The 20234-nt window shown below is 40.0% G+C and overlaps 1 protein-coding gene across 5 annotated transcripts in view; it reads right to left on the reverse strand.

Annotated features, from left to right (window-relative positions):
* Positions 1-20234, reverse strand: part of crtc3 (CREB regulated transcription coactivator 3) — a 126018-nt gene that overhangs the window by 72360 nt on the left and 33424 nt on the right. For all 5 annotated transcript variants that reach the window (XM_061764854.1, XM_061764853.1, XM_061764851.1 and 2 more), the window contains one exon: positions 15673-15731. In XM_061764854.1, coding sequence (XP_061620838.1) covers positions 15673-15731 — 59 coding nt within the window. The remainder of the gene's footprint in view (positions 1-15672; positions 15732-20234) is intronic.

Below are 20234 nucleotides of genomic sequence, written 5' to 3' on the forward strand. Positions count from 1 at the left end.
TACGTTTTGCTATAAATACGCTCAGACTTTCCCAATATGGATGATTTTGGCGTCACACTATACATTTTTGACCATGTAGCTTCCAAATCTGGGACTCTGAAATCTCTCAGAAGCTTACTTTTGGCTTATTTTGGTTTTAGGTCAAAATAATTCACTAACATTACTCTTGTTAGCGTGACTGTATAGGCTGTAGCAATATAGTTAGGGGTGTAGAGTGTTTTAGTGGAGGTACAGTCCCCTCCAAAAGTATTTGAACGGCAAGGTCAATTCCTTTGTTTTTGTTGTACACTGAAGACATTTGGGTTTCAGATCAAAAGATGAATATGAGACAAAAGTTCAGAGTTCCAGCTTTTATTTCATGGTATTTACATCTAGATGTGTTAAACAACTCAGGACAGAGCACCTTTCGTTTGAACCCACCTACTTTTCAAGTGAGCAAAAGTATTGGAATATATGACTGATGGGCGTATCTAGTTGCTCAGGTGTTGCCTTTTAGATTGATTGCTTAAAAATTGTTTTTGGCTTTGGGTTTCACCTTTGAAAACTGCATTTGCTGTTAAGCGAACATGAAGACCAGAGAGCTGTCTATGGGATCATTTTGAAGCTGAGAGGAGGGAAAATCGATCAGAGCTATTGTACAAACATTGTGCTTAGCCAATCCAACAATTTGGAATGTCCTGAAAAAGAAAGAAACTACTGGTGTACTGAGCAACAGACATCGAGCAGGTCATCCAAGGGTATCAACAGCAGTTGACAGAAACATTGTGAGAGCTGTAAAGAAACACCCAAAGACAAGTCAGTAACATCACTGGCAACCTTTACTGGGCAGGGGTGAAGGTATCACAATTCACTGTGATTCACGAAGAAGACTTGGAGAGAAGAAGTATACAGGCCATACCAAAAGATGCAAACCACTCCATCAGCAAAATGAATCGGAAGGCCAGATGGGATTTAGCAAATTTGGATGTGAATACCCTCAAATTAAACCCGAAAGTCTGCAGTTAGAGCATATTGTGTTTGTTTCATCCATCAAATCCATCGTGGTGGTGTTTAGAGCCAAAAAGATGGGAATTGTGTACATGCCCCAATATTTATGGACCTGACTATCTGTTGTTGACTCTACTCTGCCTCCTCAAGCTAAAAACACATCAGAAACCCTTAATTGATTTTTTCAGGTTACAGGTCACATTAAGGGTGGAAAATGTTTTGAAAGGATTTATCTGTTTATATCACAAAAGACCTTTTATATGTACAGTACACGCACAGGCACACACATCCTTCACAATTATCCAGAGGCCTTAATCAAACCTAATCAACGAATGTGTTCAGTTGTTTTTGTATATAGTGGTGTGAAAAAGTGTTTGCGCCTTCCTGATTTCTTATTTTTTGCATGTTTTTCATGCTTAAATGTTTCCCATAATCAAAGAAATTAAAATATTAGTCGACACAAGTAAACACAAAATGCAGTTTTTAATTGGAGGTTTTTATTATTAAGGGAGGAAAAAAATCCAAACCTACATGGCCCTGTGTGAAGAAGTGATTGCCCCCTAGACCTAATAACTAGTTGGGCCACCCTTAGCAGCAACAACTGCAATCATACATTTGCGATAAGTTGCAATGACTCACTTAAAGCACTATGGGGGAATTTTGGCCCACTCATCTTTGCAAATTACTTTAATTCAGCCACAATGGAGGGTTTTTGTGCATGAAGCGCCTTTTTAAGGTCATGTCCCAGCATCTCAATAGGGTTCAGGACTTGGACTAGGCCACTCCAAAGTCTTCATTTTGTTTGTCTTCAGCCATTCGTATATACATACATTTACGTATATACGTATACACATATACGTATATACATACATACACGTATACACATATACGTATATACATACATACACGTACATACATACACGTATATACATACATACACGTACATACATACACGTATATACATACATACACGTACATACATACACGTATATACATATATGTATATAAGTGTATACATATATGTATATACGTGTATACATATATGTATATATGTGTATATATATATATATATATATACACGTATATACATATATGTATATACGTATATGTATACATATATGTATACATATACGTATATATACATATATATATACATATACGTATATATATATATATACACACAAATATATACATACATATATACACATATATATACATACATTTATACACACACATATATATATACACACATATACACATATATATATATATATATACACACATATATATATACATACATATACACATATACATGTGTATGTATATATACATGTGTATATGTATATATACATGTGTATATACATATACATGTATATATACATGTGTATATACATGTATATATACATATACATGTATATATACGTGTATATATACATGTATATATACATATACATGTATATATACATGTATATATACATATACATGTATATATACATATACATGTATATATACATATACATGTATATATACATATACATGTATATATACGTGTATATACATGTATATATACGTGTATATACATGTATATATACATATACATGTACATGTATATATATATGTATATGTATATATGTATATATATGTATATGTATATATATATATATACACATATATATATATATATATATATACATATATATATATATACAATATATATATATATACATATATATATATACACTATATATATATATATATATATATACATATATATATATATACAATATATATATATATACATATATATATATATATATATACACTATATATATATATATATATACACTATATATATATATATACATATATATATATATATACATATATATATATACATATATATATATACATATATCTTTTTTTATTGAATCATATCTAAATCGAAAACAAGATTCTAAACAATATAAAGAGACAGTCAAGCTACAGACCACACAAAGTGAGCAAATATACAGTATAACAAAATATTTCATCACTAAGTAGACATTTCTTTTCGCTTGTTAAAAATGTTGTCCAGAAGACCACAATTGTCATTAGTGGTCATTACTGAAATTATACATTGTATGAAATCAATGTCATGGTACTATGCAGTTTGAGCTGCTTTGGTGGTGGTTTGTGCTCTCCGACTGCTGTCTGGTATTACATCATGCATATATTATCTCAGGATTCAAGACATTATAAAAATTATTTGTGACTCAGTTATTGGCCACTATTATGTACTGTTTTTGGTGAAACAGAAGTAGACTCGGTGGTATATATTGTATTACCACTTTTCAAACAGTGGAGTAATTAAGGAATTTTATTTCAAATACTGTGGTTAATTTGCTACCACAGCTAGGCTGTAATAGGATCTTATATTTTGGTATTGTACTTCGAAGCAAAAATACTGACATTTTTGAAAAGGGTCAGCAATAAGCCCACCTGGTACTTCAATAAAATACAAAAAGAATGGCTACACAAAGATATTTTAAAATCTCTCTCCTTTGAAGGCCATTCTACAATCCAGTGCCATCTCCAGGGAGCTTGGTCTGGGATTTCATCCCAAGAGAGGCTAGTACAGGAACAGAAGGCCAAAGATTGCTGAAAAGAAGGGGTAGAGCGTGGGACGAGATCATGGTTTTGACCTTAACCAGACACAGACTCCATTCCACAACCCAACACTGACAACAAGCTAAATACTATTACAATAAACCATGAGTATGATTTACAATACAGCAATCTAGCATCATTGTCTATCTTTTCAGTTACTAAGCATCATGTTATCAGGCAGCACGTCAATATGGTAATATGTGTTAATAGACGTGATCTTGACTTCTCAATCTGGAACAAAAAAATTTACAAGTTGCGCAGCTGCATGCAGCAGTGCATTTCAAATTGATGATGTGCTGCAAATATGTACATTGCACACTAATAGTGTTCAGGTATTTTCAGATCTCAAGACCATCGATAAGAGGAAATTAGCAGAATTTCTCCCCAAAACCTAATTTACCGATGCACACATACAGTAGTGAACAAAGAAATTAGAAATGATAAAAATGAAAAAGATGGTATCTAGGAACATGAAGTGTGTTAAAGCGGTCTCTCTGGGCCAGATTTACTTGGCGTGTACGTGTAAAAATGGGAGCAAACTTGAGCAACCATATCTGGAAGCTGATCTACAAACCGGACACAGCGAGGATTGAGTCTACCAAATTGCAGCGCAGCTCATTTTGCGTGTTCTGGGAGGAGTGTATGCAAATAGATGAATTTAGCACATGATTTATCAAACCTGCAATGAATTGCAATGGCCTATTTCACGTCATCAAATACCGCTTTTGAAAAGGCAAGTACAAACCAGCACACAGAAGAGTGCAAAATGTGAGGTGGTGGGGAGAACTCGCCAGAAACAAAAATGATCACAGTGATCTAATGATCTATTCAACACTGTAATTTTGGAGCTTCTGAGTGATGTGAGGGTTGCCTTGGAGCCAGTCAGGAATCAAGCCATATCACCTATGACTAAACCCCTTGCAACTGTACATTTTCTTGCATGTAGGAAATTTCAGTGCACTGGGACAATTGTCGAGTGCTGGCCTCTCTTGGAGCGGTTTTTCGGGCGTCCCAAATTTTAAATGCAATATTATGCAGAATAAAAACATACAGGTACATCTAAAATAAATAAATGTATATATATATACATATATAAACAATAAAATAAAAAAAAATATGAAAAAGTTCAATATTTTTTGGCAGTCAATTCAGAAAGCTAAACTGTGTTTTTATAGAGATTAATTACAGAGTATTGAAATGTATTTGTATAGCCTTTAATAATAATTAAAAAAAAAAAAGTCACAAAGGGCTTCAACAGGCCCACTGACTTCAAGCTTTTGTTTCTCGTAATTCTGAGGATTATGGCTTAAAGATAATGAAAACCTAAAATTCGGTGTCTCAGAAAATTAGAATATCATATACAGTGGGTACGGAAAGTATTCAGACCCTCACTCTTTGTTATATTGCAGCCTTTTGCTCAAGTAATTTGTTCATTTTTTTCCCTTAATGTACACACAGCATCCCATATTAACAGAAAAAAACAGAATTGTTGAAATTTTTGCAGATTTATTAAAAAAGAAAAACTGAAATATCACACAGCCATAAGTATTCAGACTCTTTGCTGTGACACTCATATTTGACTCGGGTCCTGTCCATTTCTTCTGCTCATCCTTGAGATGGTTCTACACCTTCTTTGGAGTCCAGCCGTGTTTGATTACATTGATTAGACTTGATTAGGAAAGCCACACACCTGTCTATATAAGACCTTATAGCTCACAGTGCATGTCAGAGCAAATGAGAATCCTCAGGTCAAAGGAACTGACTGAAGAGCTCAGAGACAGAATTGCAGCAAGGCACAGATCTGGCCAAGGTTGCAAAAAGATTTCTGCTGCACTTAAGGTTTCTAAAAGGACAGTGGCCTCCATAATCCTTAAATGGAAGACAGCCAAACTGAGCAATCGGGGGAGAAGACCCTTGGTGAGAGAGGTAAAGAAGAACCCAAAGATCACTGTGGCTGAGAGCTCCAGAGATGCAGTCAGGAGATGGGAGAAACTGCAGCCCTCCACCAGTCGGGGCTTTATGGCAGAGTGGCCTAACGGAAGCCTCTCCTCAGTGCAAGACACATGAAAGCCCACATGGAGTTTGCTAAAAAAAAAAAACACGTAAGGACTCCAAGATGATGAGAAATAAGATTCTCTGTTTTCTAGGCAAACTTTGTGGGCGTTGCATATTGCTGATTTTAATTACAGTTGTTACTCTATTTTTTATTGTTTGTACCATATTTTCATGTTATCCATTGCTCTTGCTCTCTCTCAATATATCATGTGTTTAAATGTGTCTGTATTGTTTTATGTTTACAGACCTTGAAAAAAAACATTTTAGTGCCATAATTGCAACATAAACATGAATAGGGTGTACTTAAATAGGGTTTTCTACATCACGGATTTCACTTATTGCGGAGGTGGTCTGGAATGTAACCCCCGCGATGGAGGCGGGATTACTGCATACAGATAATCAGTTTATGAATAGATAATAAATTTATTATCATATAAATAACTACTTAATGAACATTTAACCAGCTAATGAAAAAAATGAACTGGTTATCTATACTTTTACACGAAAGGACTTTAAGGACTTTATTGAGCTTAGGAAATATGTGATTTTCTCACATTTACATTTTTTTGTTGAGAATTAACATTAATAATGAACATTTGGGGTGTTATTTACTGGACAAGAGTAGACTATAAAAATGGTTATGCATAGTAACCTAAGCTGTCAGGTAAGTTCATGTGGATGGTGAAAGGCCCGGTTCGACAAGAGTTTACACCTTGGATAATGCTACGGTGCTTAGGCAGCGATAGCCAGCCCACATAACCAAAGCGTGGTGGATAACTCGGCTTGTGCATGTCCCCGCATGTAAAAGCCGATGAGCCTGTCAGCCGAGCCTGCAGCGGCTACTCTTCGCTTGGAGGAAAAACTCAATTGAAGTACCCCTCAGTAGTGGTGAGAGGGAAATAAAAGATAACCATACAATTACAAACCGCATGTACGTGCGCTGTTTTTACAGCGCACGTACACTACCTACTGCGTTCGCTCGCATGGCGTCAAGAAAAATTAATACGCCGGCACTACACCACAGTACTTTAAGCCAGGCTGACTGCTGAAACTTTACATTAGACTTCAAGCAACGTGGATTCTGGATTCCACTCTTCCTGCAGACTGGGAGCTTGATCTCCAAAGGAAATGCAAATTGTATTTTCATCTTAAAAGAAGACTTTGGAGCATTGAACAACAGTCCAGTTCTTTTTGTCTTTAGCCCAGGTGAGACGCTTCTGACGCTGACACTAGTTCAGGAGTGGCTTGAAACAAAGAATGCGACATTTGTTGCCCATGTCTAGGATTTGTGTGTGCAGTGGCTCTTGATGCCCTGACTCCAGCACTCCACTCCTTGTTAAGATCCATGTGAGGCTGCGGTTATCCCTTTTGCGGATCCACCTTTTCCTTCCACACAATGTTCTGTTAATATGCTTGGATACAGCACTCTGTGAACAACCAACTTCTTTAGCAATGACTTTTTGTGGCTTTCGGTCCTTATGAAGGGTGTCGATGACTGTCTTCTGGATATCTGTCAGCACTATTCTCCATGATTGCGTAGCCTGGTGTGCTTGCTGTCGTAGTGACTTGTGGCAAGTCGAGGCGAGTGGCTTTCATGAGCTGTAAGCAATTAGTGTACTTCCTGTTTACAAATCCGTTAATTAGATGCCGTAGACCAGAAGGGGTGTTAAACAAATTTTTGTTGCGGGCCACATTGTTGGTCCGGTTTCCCTCAGTGGGCCGTTATGACCGTGAAACCATATGTTTAATAGCCTGATCATAGCGTTATATACAGTATACACAACAAAATGATGGATAACTAGTTCTCAAATCAGAAGTCAAAAATAATAGTTTGTTCAACTATTCAAGTTATTATAAAAAGGGTTTTGGTAACAAAAAAATGCATCTCTTAACATTATCATTTATTACATATTATGATGTGAAATTTTGGTACAGATTTGAGCAAGAATCATGGAAGTTGACGCAAATGGTTTGCTTTCGCCGGCCACATAAAATGATGTGGCGGGCCGGATGTGGCCCCCGGGCTGCAAGTTTGACACGTGTGCTATTTGTTTTTATCGTATCCACTTGATGCTCTTTTCATCTTAGAGGTGTTGCTTGAGGATTAAAATACATTTTTTGTTTGACCAGTACAGTGGAATCTCGATATAACCGTTTAAATTGACCGTCGGCAGGGAACAATGTGTCCACAAATAGTTTTCCGTTTGTCACTTGGTGCTTCTGTCTTCGCTTTCGTACTGTGCAGACACTTCTCTGCTCGTTCTGCTTGCTTCGCCTCTGTTTACATTTTTCTTGGTGATAAGATTGTTTTTCTTCTTCCAAAGAAATTAGAATAAGCGACTCCTGGATATTTTGGAACTTGTGGGACTACTTTTTTTTGTAGATTGGCAGTTGTTGCCATATTCCAATATTTTTTGATACCTACTTACGATTACATGAGTGTGGCCTGTTAATTAGTACAAGCCTGCTCTTAGCAACGAGACCAGCAACAAGATGCCGCCATCTTCTGTAGCAGTTTGTGATAGTCTTCAGTGGAAAATGGCCAGGGGCCCTGGATGTTGTCAAAGAGCAATCAGAGGTACTGAAGTGAGATTTCATTGATCTCCTAACAAAAGTGCAATGTTTGGATGCTGATGCTGAAAAGTGGACCTCTCCCAATGGTACGATTTGGAGATGCACGTTTTAGTAGGCTTAGTCAATTAAATAAGTGGCTCAAAGTAGTGTGTACTGCATTATCTGTCATGGTCTGTGCCCTGCAGTTCCTTGTTTGGAACTTGGGTGGCGCTTTGTGCCTCACCTTTCCTTCTCTCTCTCTCTCTCCCCAGCAATCACCTCCTCGCCAATGCACCTGTTATCAATCAGCACTCATCACTGCCTGCATATAACGCTGCCAGATCCAGGAATCCGGCGCCAGAGTATTGACGCTCGTCCGTGGTACACAGGCCGATTCCCGTGATTCCTTTTCGAGTGTTCGATTGATTACTTGGCTGCCTGCAATTGTACTGATCCTCTTGTGTTCTCCTCCGTCCCCAGTGCTCCTTCCAGTCTCCCGCTTTGCTGCCCACTTCAGCCACGCCGTCAATCAAAATTAATACAAGATGTACCAGCGGATCAACTCTTGCCGCCGATGTTACGTGTGCTTCGCGGTTACGCTGAGACCGCAATCCGCAGCACCTCAACTCGAAAATACAAAAAAACCAGTGCAACAACTACGACACTGGCTGATCTGATGAGCAAAAATGTACGTAAGAGTAGCAATATGTCCGCCCCAGGTGGGTAGAGTAGCCAAACATTGTACTCAAGTAAGATTACTGTTACTTGACAATAATCTGACTCGAGTAAAAATTAGTAGTAGTAGAAAAAAAAAAAAATTACTCAACTACTCAGTAAATAGTGAGTAACTTCTGTTTTTTTTTATCACAGCATGAACATCAATTAAAAAAAATTACAAAATAAAATATGCAAATTCAGATGGTGTGTGTGTGTGCACAGTCAAACCTACAACAAAACATCTGCAATTTACTGCACCGTGTTTTCTCAAATTGTGAGCAGAAATATCCACATTTGGGCAGACAGTGCCAGACAAATACTACAATATATGAAAGCTGTTGTTTTTGTTCGCTTTTTAAACCAGAGTAGCGCGCCGTTGCCTTCATGGTCACAACGACCTTCCCAACATGGCAGCCACGTAGGCACGACGATCATCGGGGCTGGCTCATTTACCTATGCCCAGGAAGCCCAATAGAAGACGACGTGTGAGGTCATGTGACTTTCATGTGTCGTTTGATTGGTGAACTAGACTGAAACGTCAGTAGCGCTTAAATTGGTTTGGCGCAAACAGCGCTCAATGCAGAAGTCGAAGACGTAGTCTCTCGCACGAAATAGTTGATAAATAAGCAATAATTGATGAATAAAAGTAGCGAGTGACATTTAGATCATTGTAACAGAGTAAAAATACAGTTGCTTCTTAACAGCAGAAGCGGCTGAAGTTTTTTTCTGGTCTCGCCAACTCCTGTGACTTATCCAAAGAAGGTCCCGAGCCCAATGCGCTTGCATATAAGTCCGCCGGAGTAATATTAACTTTGCTTCCATAACAGTCTGGATGGTTCTTTTCCTCTTTGGCCCGGAGGACACGACGTCCACAATTTCCCAAAACAATTCGAAATGTGGACTCGTCGGACCACTTATCCACTGTGCATCAGTCCATCTTGGATGAGCTCGGGCCCAGAGAAGCCAGCGACGTTTCTGGGTGTTGTTGATAAATGGCTTTTGCTTTGCTTAGTAGAGTTTCAAGTTGCACTTATGGATGTAGCGCTGAACAGTATTTACTGACATTGGTTTTCTGAAGTGTGCCTGAGCTCATGTGGTGATATCCTTTACACATTGATGTCGGTTTTTGATGCCGTGCCGCCTGAGTGATCGGAGGTCACGGGCATTCAATGTTGGTTTTCGGCCTTGGCGCTTACATGCAGTGATTTCTCCAGATTGTCTGAACCTCTAGATGATATTATGGACCGTAGATGATGAAATCCCTAAATTCCTTGCAATTGTACGAACATTGTCCTTAAATTGTTCGACTATTTTCTCACGCACTTGTTGACAAAGAGGTGACCCTCGCCCCATCTTTGCTTGTGAATGACTGAGCAATTCAGGGACGCTCCTTTTTTGAGTCTAACGTCATTGTGCTAATCACGGTGGATTGGAGCAATGGCCCCCGATGTGGAAGTAAAAAACGAAAGTCTAAAAATACATCGCACACGCAATTATTGATAAAGGAAAGTAGCGAGTGCAATGTAGATCATTGTAACGGAGTAAAAGTACCGTTTCTTCTTAACATAGATACTTGAGTAACAGTAAAATTCTCCATTAAAACTCCTCTGACAAGTACAATTTATCCAAAATATTAGTATGTCGCCAAAGTAGGCGACATGGTGGACGACTGGTTAGAGTGTCAGCCTCACAGTTCTGAGGACCCGGGTTCAATCCCCGGCCCCGCCTGTGTGGAGTTTGCATGTTCTCCCCTTGCCTGCGTGGGTTTTCTCCGGGTACTCCGGTTTCCTCCCACATCCCAAAAACATGCATGAATTGGAGACTCTAAATTGCCCGTAGGCATGACTGTGAGTGCGAATGGTTGTTTGTTTCTATGTGCCCTGCGATTGGCTGGCAACCAGTTCAGGATGTACCCCGCCTCCTGCCCGATGACAGCTGGGATAGGCTCCAGCACGCCCGCGACCCTAGTGAGGAGAAGCGGCTCAGAAAATGGATGGATGGATGGATTACTTAAGTAAATGTAACCGAGTAAATGTAGCGCATTCCCACCCACCTCTGCATAAGACTAAACTGATTTACGTTATAAATCAGATAACTATTTTTAAGTAATAACATTACACAATAATGAACATTCAGTTTACGTAATTGAACTCTAACTGGAAATAATATTTATTTTACATTTATTATTATTGTCTGCATTCATTATAATTGTCGAGAGATGATATAAATGAAGATTGTTGAGCTAAATGTAGTACAGTAGGTACTAAAATAAATGAAGTTGTAAAAGAGATTTCCTCTCTAGATTGCACCACCTGTAATGCAATACAGATGTGTCTGGTGTTGTAAACACTTCCTACCCCACTATCTCCAGAGACAGAGAACAAGGCAATTATTCCCGTATAACAAAACAAACCTAAGATAATTTCCCTGGATGGCTATTAAACTGAACCAATGATCTATTTTTTAGAATAGGTGGATGGAAAATATAAAGCAAACAAGTCATTACAAACATTATAGGTTTTTTTTAAGAGAAGTGTAACAACAAGAATGGGATTTCCCAGCAGGCTACTGGAAGATGAGTGATTTTTATTTGGACAGAGTTAAGTTAGTAATAAATGGACATGTTACAAAACTAATGGAACGGTTGGTGGACATGTATTTGAATCCGCACAAATACTGTTTAGGTTCTTTGGGGCTATGACCTCATTTGTCAGTTTTATGAAAATTGGTTGCATAACCCTGTTAACTGACTAAATAAGGGAAGGAACAAATACCACTAAACAACCAATTGTAATTCACGCCTCATTTGTGCTTGGCAAAACCTGAAAAAATTCCACAGTTGGCTGTAGTAGTTTTCAGACATTTTTTTTAATACAATAAGTGTGATATATACTGTATTCATGGATTCTGTTTACTAATCACTGGTTGTATTTGAAATATTTGTTCAACTTCTTTCATACCAAGTAATAAGAAATATGTATGGATCATAACTAGATAGTTTCAGATTCTTGACAAGTAACATCTTTTAGGAGGTAAAAATGGAACTACAGCATTATTATACTCTAATAAATTGAGTCAGCCTATTGGTCAGTAAATTGTTTTCAATGGAAGATGAACATTTCATGTTATATCCAAAATCTTATGAGGTATGTGGTTTTTTTGCTGATTGTATTTTCCCCTGAGGGATTTGCACTCAGAATGTTGGTGATGTAATAGTGGTCATGTGTCTAGAAAATTGAATATTAAGATCACTGGCCCAACATCCCCATCAAGCTGTCCTCATATTCCATCTTTACAACCATTTTTAAACACATTGTAGACATGTTGTGCTTAACAGGCTTGGAACATCAGAATTTTGGCCAAATAATTGATATTGCACTGGGCCAAAATCCGCAACTGAGAGGATGTAGCAATAATTCACACTGTGGCAACAATCTGCTGCAGATTGGTGCAGGAGGCAATGTTTGGTCTGCACATACTCGACAAATCTGGTGAAAATCATATACAAGCAGCAATAAAATAAAAAAAGAAAAATTAGATTAAATGCGTAAAATTGTGTCAGTCATTCTTTGTTCATGTAGTATTGTGTATTTATTTGGGAGGGGGGGTTAATGTGATATGTGACAATCACCATGTTTTTGTATTGGGTGTGTGTGGAAAATACTATGTAATAACAAAACAAAAATGCTTGCCAACGATTTTAATTATGTTCATCCTTTAGGGTCTCGCTAAGCCTACTTTGTGTCATCCCATAATACATACATTGAACATTGTAAAAACATTTTTGATAATCCAAATCAAACATCAAGAAACTTTTTAGAACAAACCTGCGTCCCTTCAACTACAACTAGGCATTTGCATTATGTACTTTGAGACACATGGTACACAGAAACACAACCACTTGAAAACCCTGCTGTTTAGTTGCTCTGGATGTTTGTAAGCAAACCTGTTTTGTGGCATCAACAAAGACAAGTGGGTGTAGGCCGTACTCATTCTACAGCACAAGCTGGTATGTCAAGCTGGTAAATGTCTGTTTCCGCAATATGGAAGACAAGCAGAGGTGACTGGTGTCCAGCCAAGTAAGCATTGAAAACTCAAGAGCGAAGGGAACTATTTAGGGAGGAGCCTCGCTCAGCTTTAGTACCAGGGGATCTTAATTCACTTCCTTGTCAACACTGAGCCAAAGTTGCCTGTACTGACTGCTATTTACGGGCATCACCAGGGATAAAAAGGGACAAAAACATGCTCTTCCCTCTCATGTCAACCTATATAATAAGTAGGGATGCACGATAACTGTTTTTTCCCCACTGATACTAATAACGTGATGCTTCTCCAAGCCAATACCGATATTATTTAAATGGTTTATATCAGGGGTCTTGAACAAATTCCAGACCAAGGAACACCAAACTGATGGAAAGCTGGAGCGGGGACCCCCTACTTATGTATATTGTAGTGATACACTGAAATGAAAATTCTTGACTGAAACCAAAACCGAAACTGAGGAACCCAAGGCCGTAAGGACCGAAATAAATGATCAATTAATCAATCAAAGTTTATTTGTAAGCACTTTTTATACAAAAAAAATGCAACACAAAATGCTTTATATTAATTAAAATATAAAAACAAAATCAAAGCTGCCAATTATTAATTTTAAAACTATGCCAAAAATTTGTTAAATTGCATTTATGGCAATGACTGCAAAGCTGCCAACCCATAGAAATTAACTTTCAGAACAATTCGTCTGAATTTCCATATTTAAAAAATTATGCCAAGAACATTACCGCAGGACAGTTATTGTAATAGGATTTTTTTTTTTAAATGCATACTGTTCAATTTCACAACAATTATTACCCTATAATCGTTAATAAATTATGGCTTCAATATTTGTTATTTTAATAGATTTATTGCATTAACCTTGTCATGCCGGCCGCATTTGCGGCCAAATGTCTTCTCTTGCATGCTTTTTTTGTATTTCCTGTATCCACTATTGCTGCTGAAATTATGCAAATTTCCCTATTGTGGGACTAATAAAGGTTATCTTAAATTAGAAATATGTATTATATTAATGTACTTTTAAATAACAGGTTCATTTTCTCCAGTGATGAAGCTAAGATGATATACTAATTTGTTTCCGGTCCCTGTACACCTGTCTAGCATTGTATATACCAGTATTTTCCTCTATAACACGTACTAATTTGTCTGCTGTTTTGCTTTTCAAAGTTGGATAACCTCCGCTATAACGCGATTCCAGCCAGACCAGCATGATGACATAATTAATTGCAACATGCAAATTTGAATTATTACAGTACAAAACATTTTCATCTTTGTTAATAATGTGTGTTTATGCTATGAGTAGTTTGTTGAATGCATGTGTTATTTAACATTTATGGTTGATCGATAGCACTATGTTATGATCATCAAACGGTGACTGTAGCGTGTGTGTAGTAGAGTCCCAGTCAATTCAACTAGATATGCAGCAATGCTCTACAGGTCATTGCTTGTTTATAGTAAATGATTCATTACTCTGAGGTGTTACACGTGCTGGCTGTCAGTGTGTTCAACAGAGCGTCAGCCTCACAGTTCTGAGGACCCGGGTTCAATCCCCAGCCCCGCCTGTGTGGAGTTTGCATGTTCTCCCCGTGCCTGCGTGGCTTTTCTCCGGGCACTCCGGTTTCCTCCCACATCCCAAAAACATGCATTAATTGGAGACTCCTCCCCCGCTTTCTCCTCCCTCAGCTTGAGCTAGTTACGAACTCAAAGTCACTGGATGATTGTGATTTCTGCAAGAGCTGGTGATCATATGCCAATTTACTGCAGCTATTGATTATTTTTGGTGTTGTAGGCGAAGAATTCTGACCCAAAAATCCATTACTGTCACAAGCCAATGCAACAGCAAGCCGTTTGGCTGGTGGTCGCTGGCGAGTGGCGACCACCACGCCACTGAATGATACAGAACTTGCTATCGGTCCTTTATTTTTTTTGTATTGCACCGATCAGTGGGACGTAATTTTTTTCCCAATATCAGGTGAATAATTTGGTCCGATAATTATCGTGCATTCCTAATAATAAGTATTTCCACTACCCTTGTACTGTTATCTGAAAAAGCTACTAGCAATTAGGTATTTGTTCTAAAACAAAACAAAATCCAAGAACAAGTGCCGTTGGGCTTCTGTCAAACACCTTTACTTTAGGTGCATATCCCTAGAGTAAACTCAGCATCCTGACACTGAATCTACTGGTGACGAAATAGTGGTCATCAGCTACAACTACTCAAGTCATGTCAAGTTTATTTGTATAGCCCTTAATCATAATAAGAGTATCAAAGGGCTTCACAGGCCCACAGTTGGAAATGACTGACGACATACCATAATCTAAACCCCCCAATCGGGCAAGGAAAAACTCAAAACCCCACTTGGGGAAAAAGAAACCTTAGAAGGGACTGCAGATGGTGGGAATCCCCCTTCCAGGATGACCAGCCTGCAATGGATGTCGAGTGGGCAACATTTATCACATCTACATATCACACTGCTAAACCTAAATCACACTGTATATCCACTGGTCATCTTCCTTTCATTGAATATGATCAAGGGCATGAGTGTCTGAATCAAAAAGACAAATGCTGGTATGTACAGAGAATGCCATAAGACAGAGAGCAAACAGAAAAAAGGGTTTTGAGTAAAACATTTCTAAGAGAAAGTCAAATGAGACACTCACCTTCTCCAGTTGTTGTCTGGAGGTGGGGACAGGTATACGGTTCCATATGGAGAACTCTCTATGTGGGTTTTGGTAAAGGAAAATGCTTGGTGCTAGAAAAAGAATGCTGCTGAAAGTTAAATACATCACTGTGTCTGAACAGTACAGGTAGATGAGGCAAATAAAGACTAAGAAATACAAGGAAAGAATGTAAAAGGAATGCAATTTTTTTGTAATGCTATAATTTTGTTGGTTTTAGGTTTACAGTGGAACCTTGATATAACAGATCCCAATATAACAGATATCGGACAAAACGGACCGTCAGGACCCAATAATGTGTCCAAAAATAGTTTCCAGGTGTCATTTAAACCGGTTTGCATTGTTTTGCTTACTTAAACTGCTGTTGACAAAGTCTGTTAGTTCCAGAATTGGCCGCTGTCGTTTACTGGCGCTGTGGCGCAATACAGGCAGAGACTGGAAAAGATGTATTTCCGGGTCACAGATATACTATATGCATAGGTCACAACCATAAAGGCCTTTCAGACTGCACTCTCTCGGTGTGAAAGGCCCCCACGTCAAAGTGCAACGACGACAGCAACAGGAGAGCGGCCATCCCATATTTGGAAGTGGTGACATATGAGACTAGAAGGAAGCCGAGAGGCTTTCCCCTCTCACTGGACCGCAACTCGGCAATATGTATATGTCATTGTTGGAAAAGAAAGCCCTGACTTTGGTTATTTTAAGGGGTAGGAGGTGACGTAACAGCAAAAAGGGAATTGGAATATCCCATACTAATTTCACAGCAGTATCTCAGAGTTTAAACTCGTCCATGAGCTTTCTAGTTCCAGGAAAAGCGCTTCGATGTGTATTTCAGGCTGAGCAGAGAGCTTTGAAAGGGAGTTTGAAGGCCTCCCGCAGAGACGTCTCAGTATATTATTTTTCTATTGGCCCAGAGTTCGGGATAGTAGGACAACGCACTTATTATGCCTTTCTCCATTTCCCCCTTGCCATTTACAGTATAAGTCCACCAAAATAGCACTCAGAAATCGCTCTGGCAGCCCCAGTCCCACTGAAGGAGTTTTCTGACATCAACGCTGCAGAATAGAGCATTTTTCTATCCGAAGACGTAACACTCGGCGTCACGTCAGAATGCGCTGACGTCCCCTCAGCACACACACAATGAATGGGAAGGTCGCCAGACGCCTTGGCAAGTGCAGTTCGAAAAAGCCTTAAGATGTGCCTCCCATGCCTATGTGGTAGCCATGTTGAATGTGGTACATTTGCAGGCCATGCATTGACTGGTGGCCATGGTGATGGTTCTATCGTCTATTGTCGCATTGAGCGCTGCGCACAGAGAGAGAGAGCGGCATGGCTGTGGTGTTAGCTTTAAGAGTCTCTGGAGTCTGGATCATGCTATTTTTGGTACAGCAAACATTTTTTATTTTTATTTGTCAAGCGGATTGTCTATGGCAATGGATTTAGAACTAGGAAGCACACTAATTCCTTGCAGCTCATGAAACAAGCTGCCTTGACTCGCCTATGAGTACATCAACAATGCCTACATCAAGCACACCAGCATGGTAAGTTTGGATACAATGTAAACATTCCAAACGTTTTCAAGCTTTTTTTTTTTTTTAAATATTTATTTAAAATAACTTTGTACTGCACTGGGCGTTTTAGGCCACGAAAGAAATACACAAAAAATATTACTGTACAGTAATATGGGTGCATATGGCCACAAAAAAGTGCTTCAATGTAATGGACAATTGGCTGTAACGGATGACTCCCCAGCCCTATTAGTCTGTTGTAAAGGTTCAACTGTATATTCCATTCATCAGTGATGCTGGTTCGAAAACAATGAAATTCTGTAACTGGTAAGCAGCACTGTACTTCGTATCAACAGTCAGGGTTGGCTGTAGTTTAAGTTTATTAGGGTTAGGTTTTTACCATGAGATCATCTTAATGTAACTGACTGCTAACTGTGGATTGGGATTTGGTATACAGGTATTTGCATGTATCGTGTAAACAAAGACCTGTTAGTGCCGATAATCTGTAATGCAATAACACTTTTCAAACATATTCAAAATAATAAAAATGTGAAAAGACATTGTTGCAGTTCTTCCACTTGAAAAGAACCAGAACCAGAAACCAAGTCCAACTGGTTCATGTTCTTAAAAAGTCGATCCCCATGTGAATGACATGCAGTAGTGCTTTCTCATCTTGCTTCTACAGTGTGTAAATTAAAGATTGATTGATTGAAGTAAAAGTACAATAATTAGGTACTTGAGTATTACTGATCAGTACAAACACCTGCCGTGCTCACTGATCTATCTTATTGCTACGATACCAAAGAAAAGAAAGGAAGTGGCACGAATGTCTCAAAAGTAGAGCCAAACAGAGCAAAAATTTTATTATAGTAAGAATTCACAAGGGCAAAAACAAAGGTCTATTTTCCATGCTATCATTCGGTTATGAAATATATATATAATAAACATTACAACTGGAACAGATACAAATGCACAATCAATTCAAAGCCCCATACGGATAATAAACTAATGTTGAAGTATTTCATTATTTGAAACTTAATTTATCATCATCATCATCATCAGGTCGTTATGCAGCAAACAAACTGCTCCTCTGATATTCTTCCTTCATTTTCCCTTATGGCATGGTAAGCCTAGTGGTTAGTACATGTGCCTCACAGTTAGGTCTGAGGATGAGGATACGCAACTAGGCTCCGGCCTTCCTGTGTGGAGTTTGCAAGTTCTCCTCGTGCTTGCGTGTTTTTTCTCTGTCCAGGTATTCAGGCCTAGGTGAGGGACCAGACAAAGCAGGGCTCAAAGACCCCTTATGATGACGACAAACGATTGACTTGGTTTTCCCTTGCCCGGACGCGGGTCACCGGGGCCCCCCTCTGGAGCCAGGCCTGGTGGTGGGGCTCGAAGGCGAGCGCGTGGTAGCCAGGCCTGCACCCATGGGGCCCGGCCGGGCACAGCCCGAAAGGGTAACGTGGGTCCCCCTTCCCATGGGCTCACCACCTGGGGTCGGGTGCAGTGCGAGCTGGGCGGCGGCGAAGGCAGGGACCTTGGCGATCCGATCCCCGGCTACAGAAGCTGGCTCTAGGGATGTGGAATGTCACCTCTCTGACAGGGAAGGAGCCCAAGCTGGTGTGTGAGGTCAGGAAGTTCCGACTAGATATAGTCGGACTCGCCTCCACACACAGCTTGGGCTCTGGTACCAGTCCTCTCGAGAGGGGTTGGGACTCTCTTCCACTCTGGAGTTGCCCACGGTGAGAGGCGCCGAGCAGGTGGGGATCCCTCGTGAAGTCGAATCTCAGATTCAGGAGGAGCAGCGTGGCTTTCGTCCTGGCTGTGGAACAGTGGACCAGCTCTACACCCTCGGCAGGGTCCTCAAGGGTCCATGGGAGTTCGCCCAACCAGTCTACATGTGTTTTGTGGACTTGGAGAAGGCGTTCGACCTTGACCCTCGGGGAGTCCAGTGGAGGGTGCTTCGGGAGTATGGGGTACCGAACCCCCTGATACGGGCTGTTCGGTCTCTGTACGACCGGAGTCAGAGTTTGGTCCGCATATCCGGCAGTAAGTCGGACTCGTTCCCGGTGAGAGTTGGACTCCGCCAAGGCTGCCCTTTGTCACCGATTCTGTTCATAAGTTTTATGGACAGAATTTCAAGGCGCGGCCGAGGCGTAGAGGGGGTCCGGTTTGCAGGCCTCAGTATTGCATCTCTGCTTTTTGCAGATGATGTGGTTCTGTTGGCTTCATCAAGCCGTGATCTCCAACTCTCACTGGAGCAGTTCGCAGCAGAGTGTGAAGCGGCTGGGATGATAATCAGCACCTCCAAATCTGAGACCATGGTCCTCAGTCGGAAAAAGGTGGCGTGCCCTCTCCAGGTCGGGGATGGGATCCTGCCTCAAGTGGAGGAGTTCAAGTATCTTGGGGTCTTGTTCACGAGTGAGGGAAGAATGGAACGGGGGATCGACAGGCGGATCGGTGCAGCGTCTGCAGTGATGCGGAGTTTGTATCGGTCCGTTGTGGTAAAGAAGGAGCTAAGCCGAAAGGCGAAGCTCTCGATTTCCCGGTCGATCTACGTTCCTACCCTCACCTATGGTCACGAGCTGTGGGTCGTGACCAAAAGAACAAGATCCCGGATACAAGCGGCCGAAATGAGTTTCCTCCGCAGGTCGTCCGGGCTCTCCCTTAGAGATAAGGTGAGAAGCTCGGTCATCCGGGGGGATCTCAGAGTAGAGTCGCTGCTCCTCCACATCGAGAGGAGCCAGATGAGCTGGCTGGGGCATCTGATTCGGATACCTACCCGACGCCTTCCTGGTGAGGTGTTTCGGGCATGTCCCACCGGGAGGATACCCCGGGAACGACCCAGGACACGCCAGTGAGGCATAGTGACAGACAGAACAAATGAATGGTCTTCTATTAGATGGCAGGAAGTACATGCAGTAATTAATGTATCCACTTTTTGGGACATTTTTGTTTGTTGGTGTGCCGTGAGATTTTTCAATTGTAAAATATGTTCATTGGCTCCATAAAGGTTGGAAATCATTGCTCTAGTCA

Source organism: Phyllopteryx taeniolatus, unplaced genomic scaffold (assembly GCF_024500385.1).
Source record: "Phyllopteryx taeniolatus isolate TA_2022b unplaced genomic scaffold, UOR_Ptae_1.2 contig_24, whole genome shotgun sequence".
Lineage (NCBI taxonomy): Eukaryota > Metazoa > Chordata > Actinopteri > Syngnathiformes > Syngnathidae > Phyllopteryx > Phyllopteryx taeniolatus.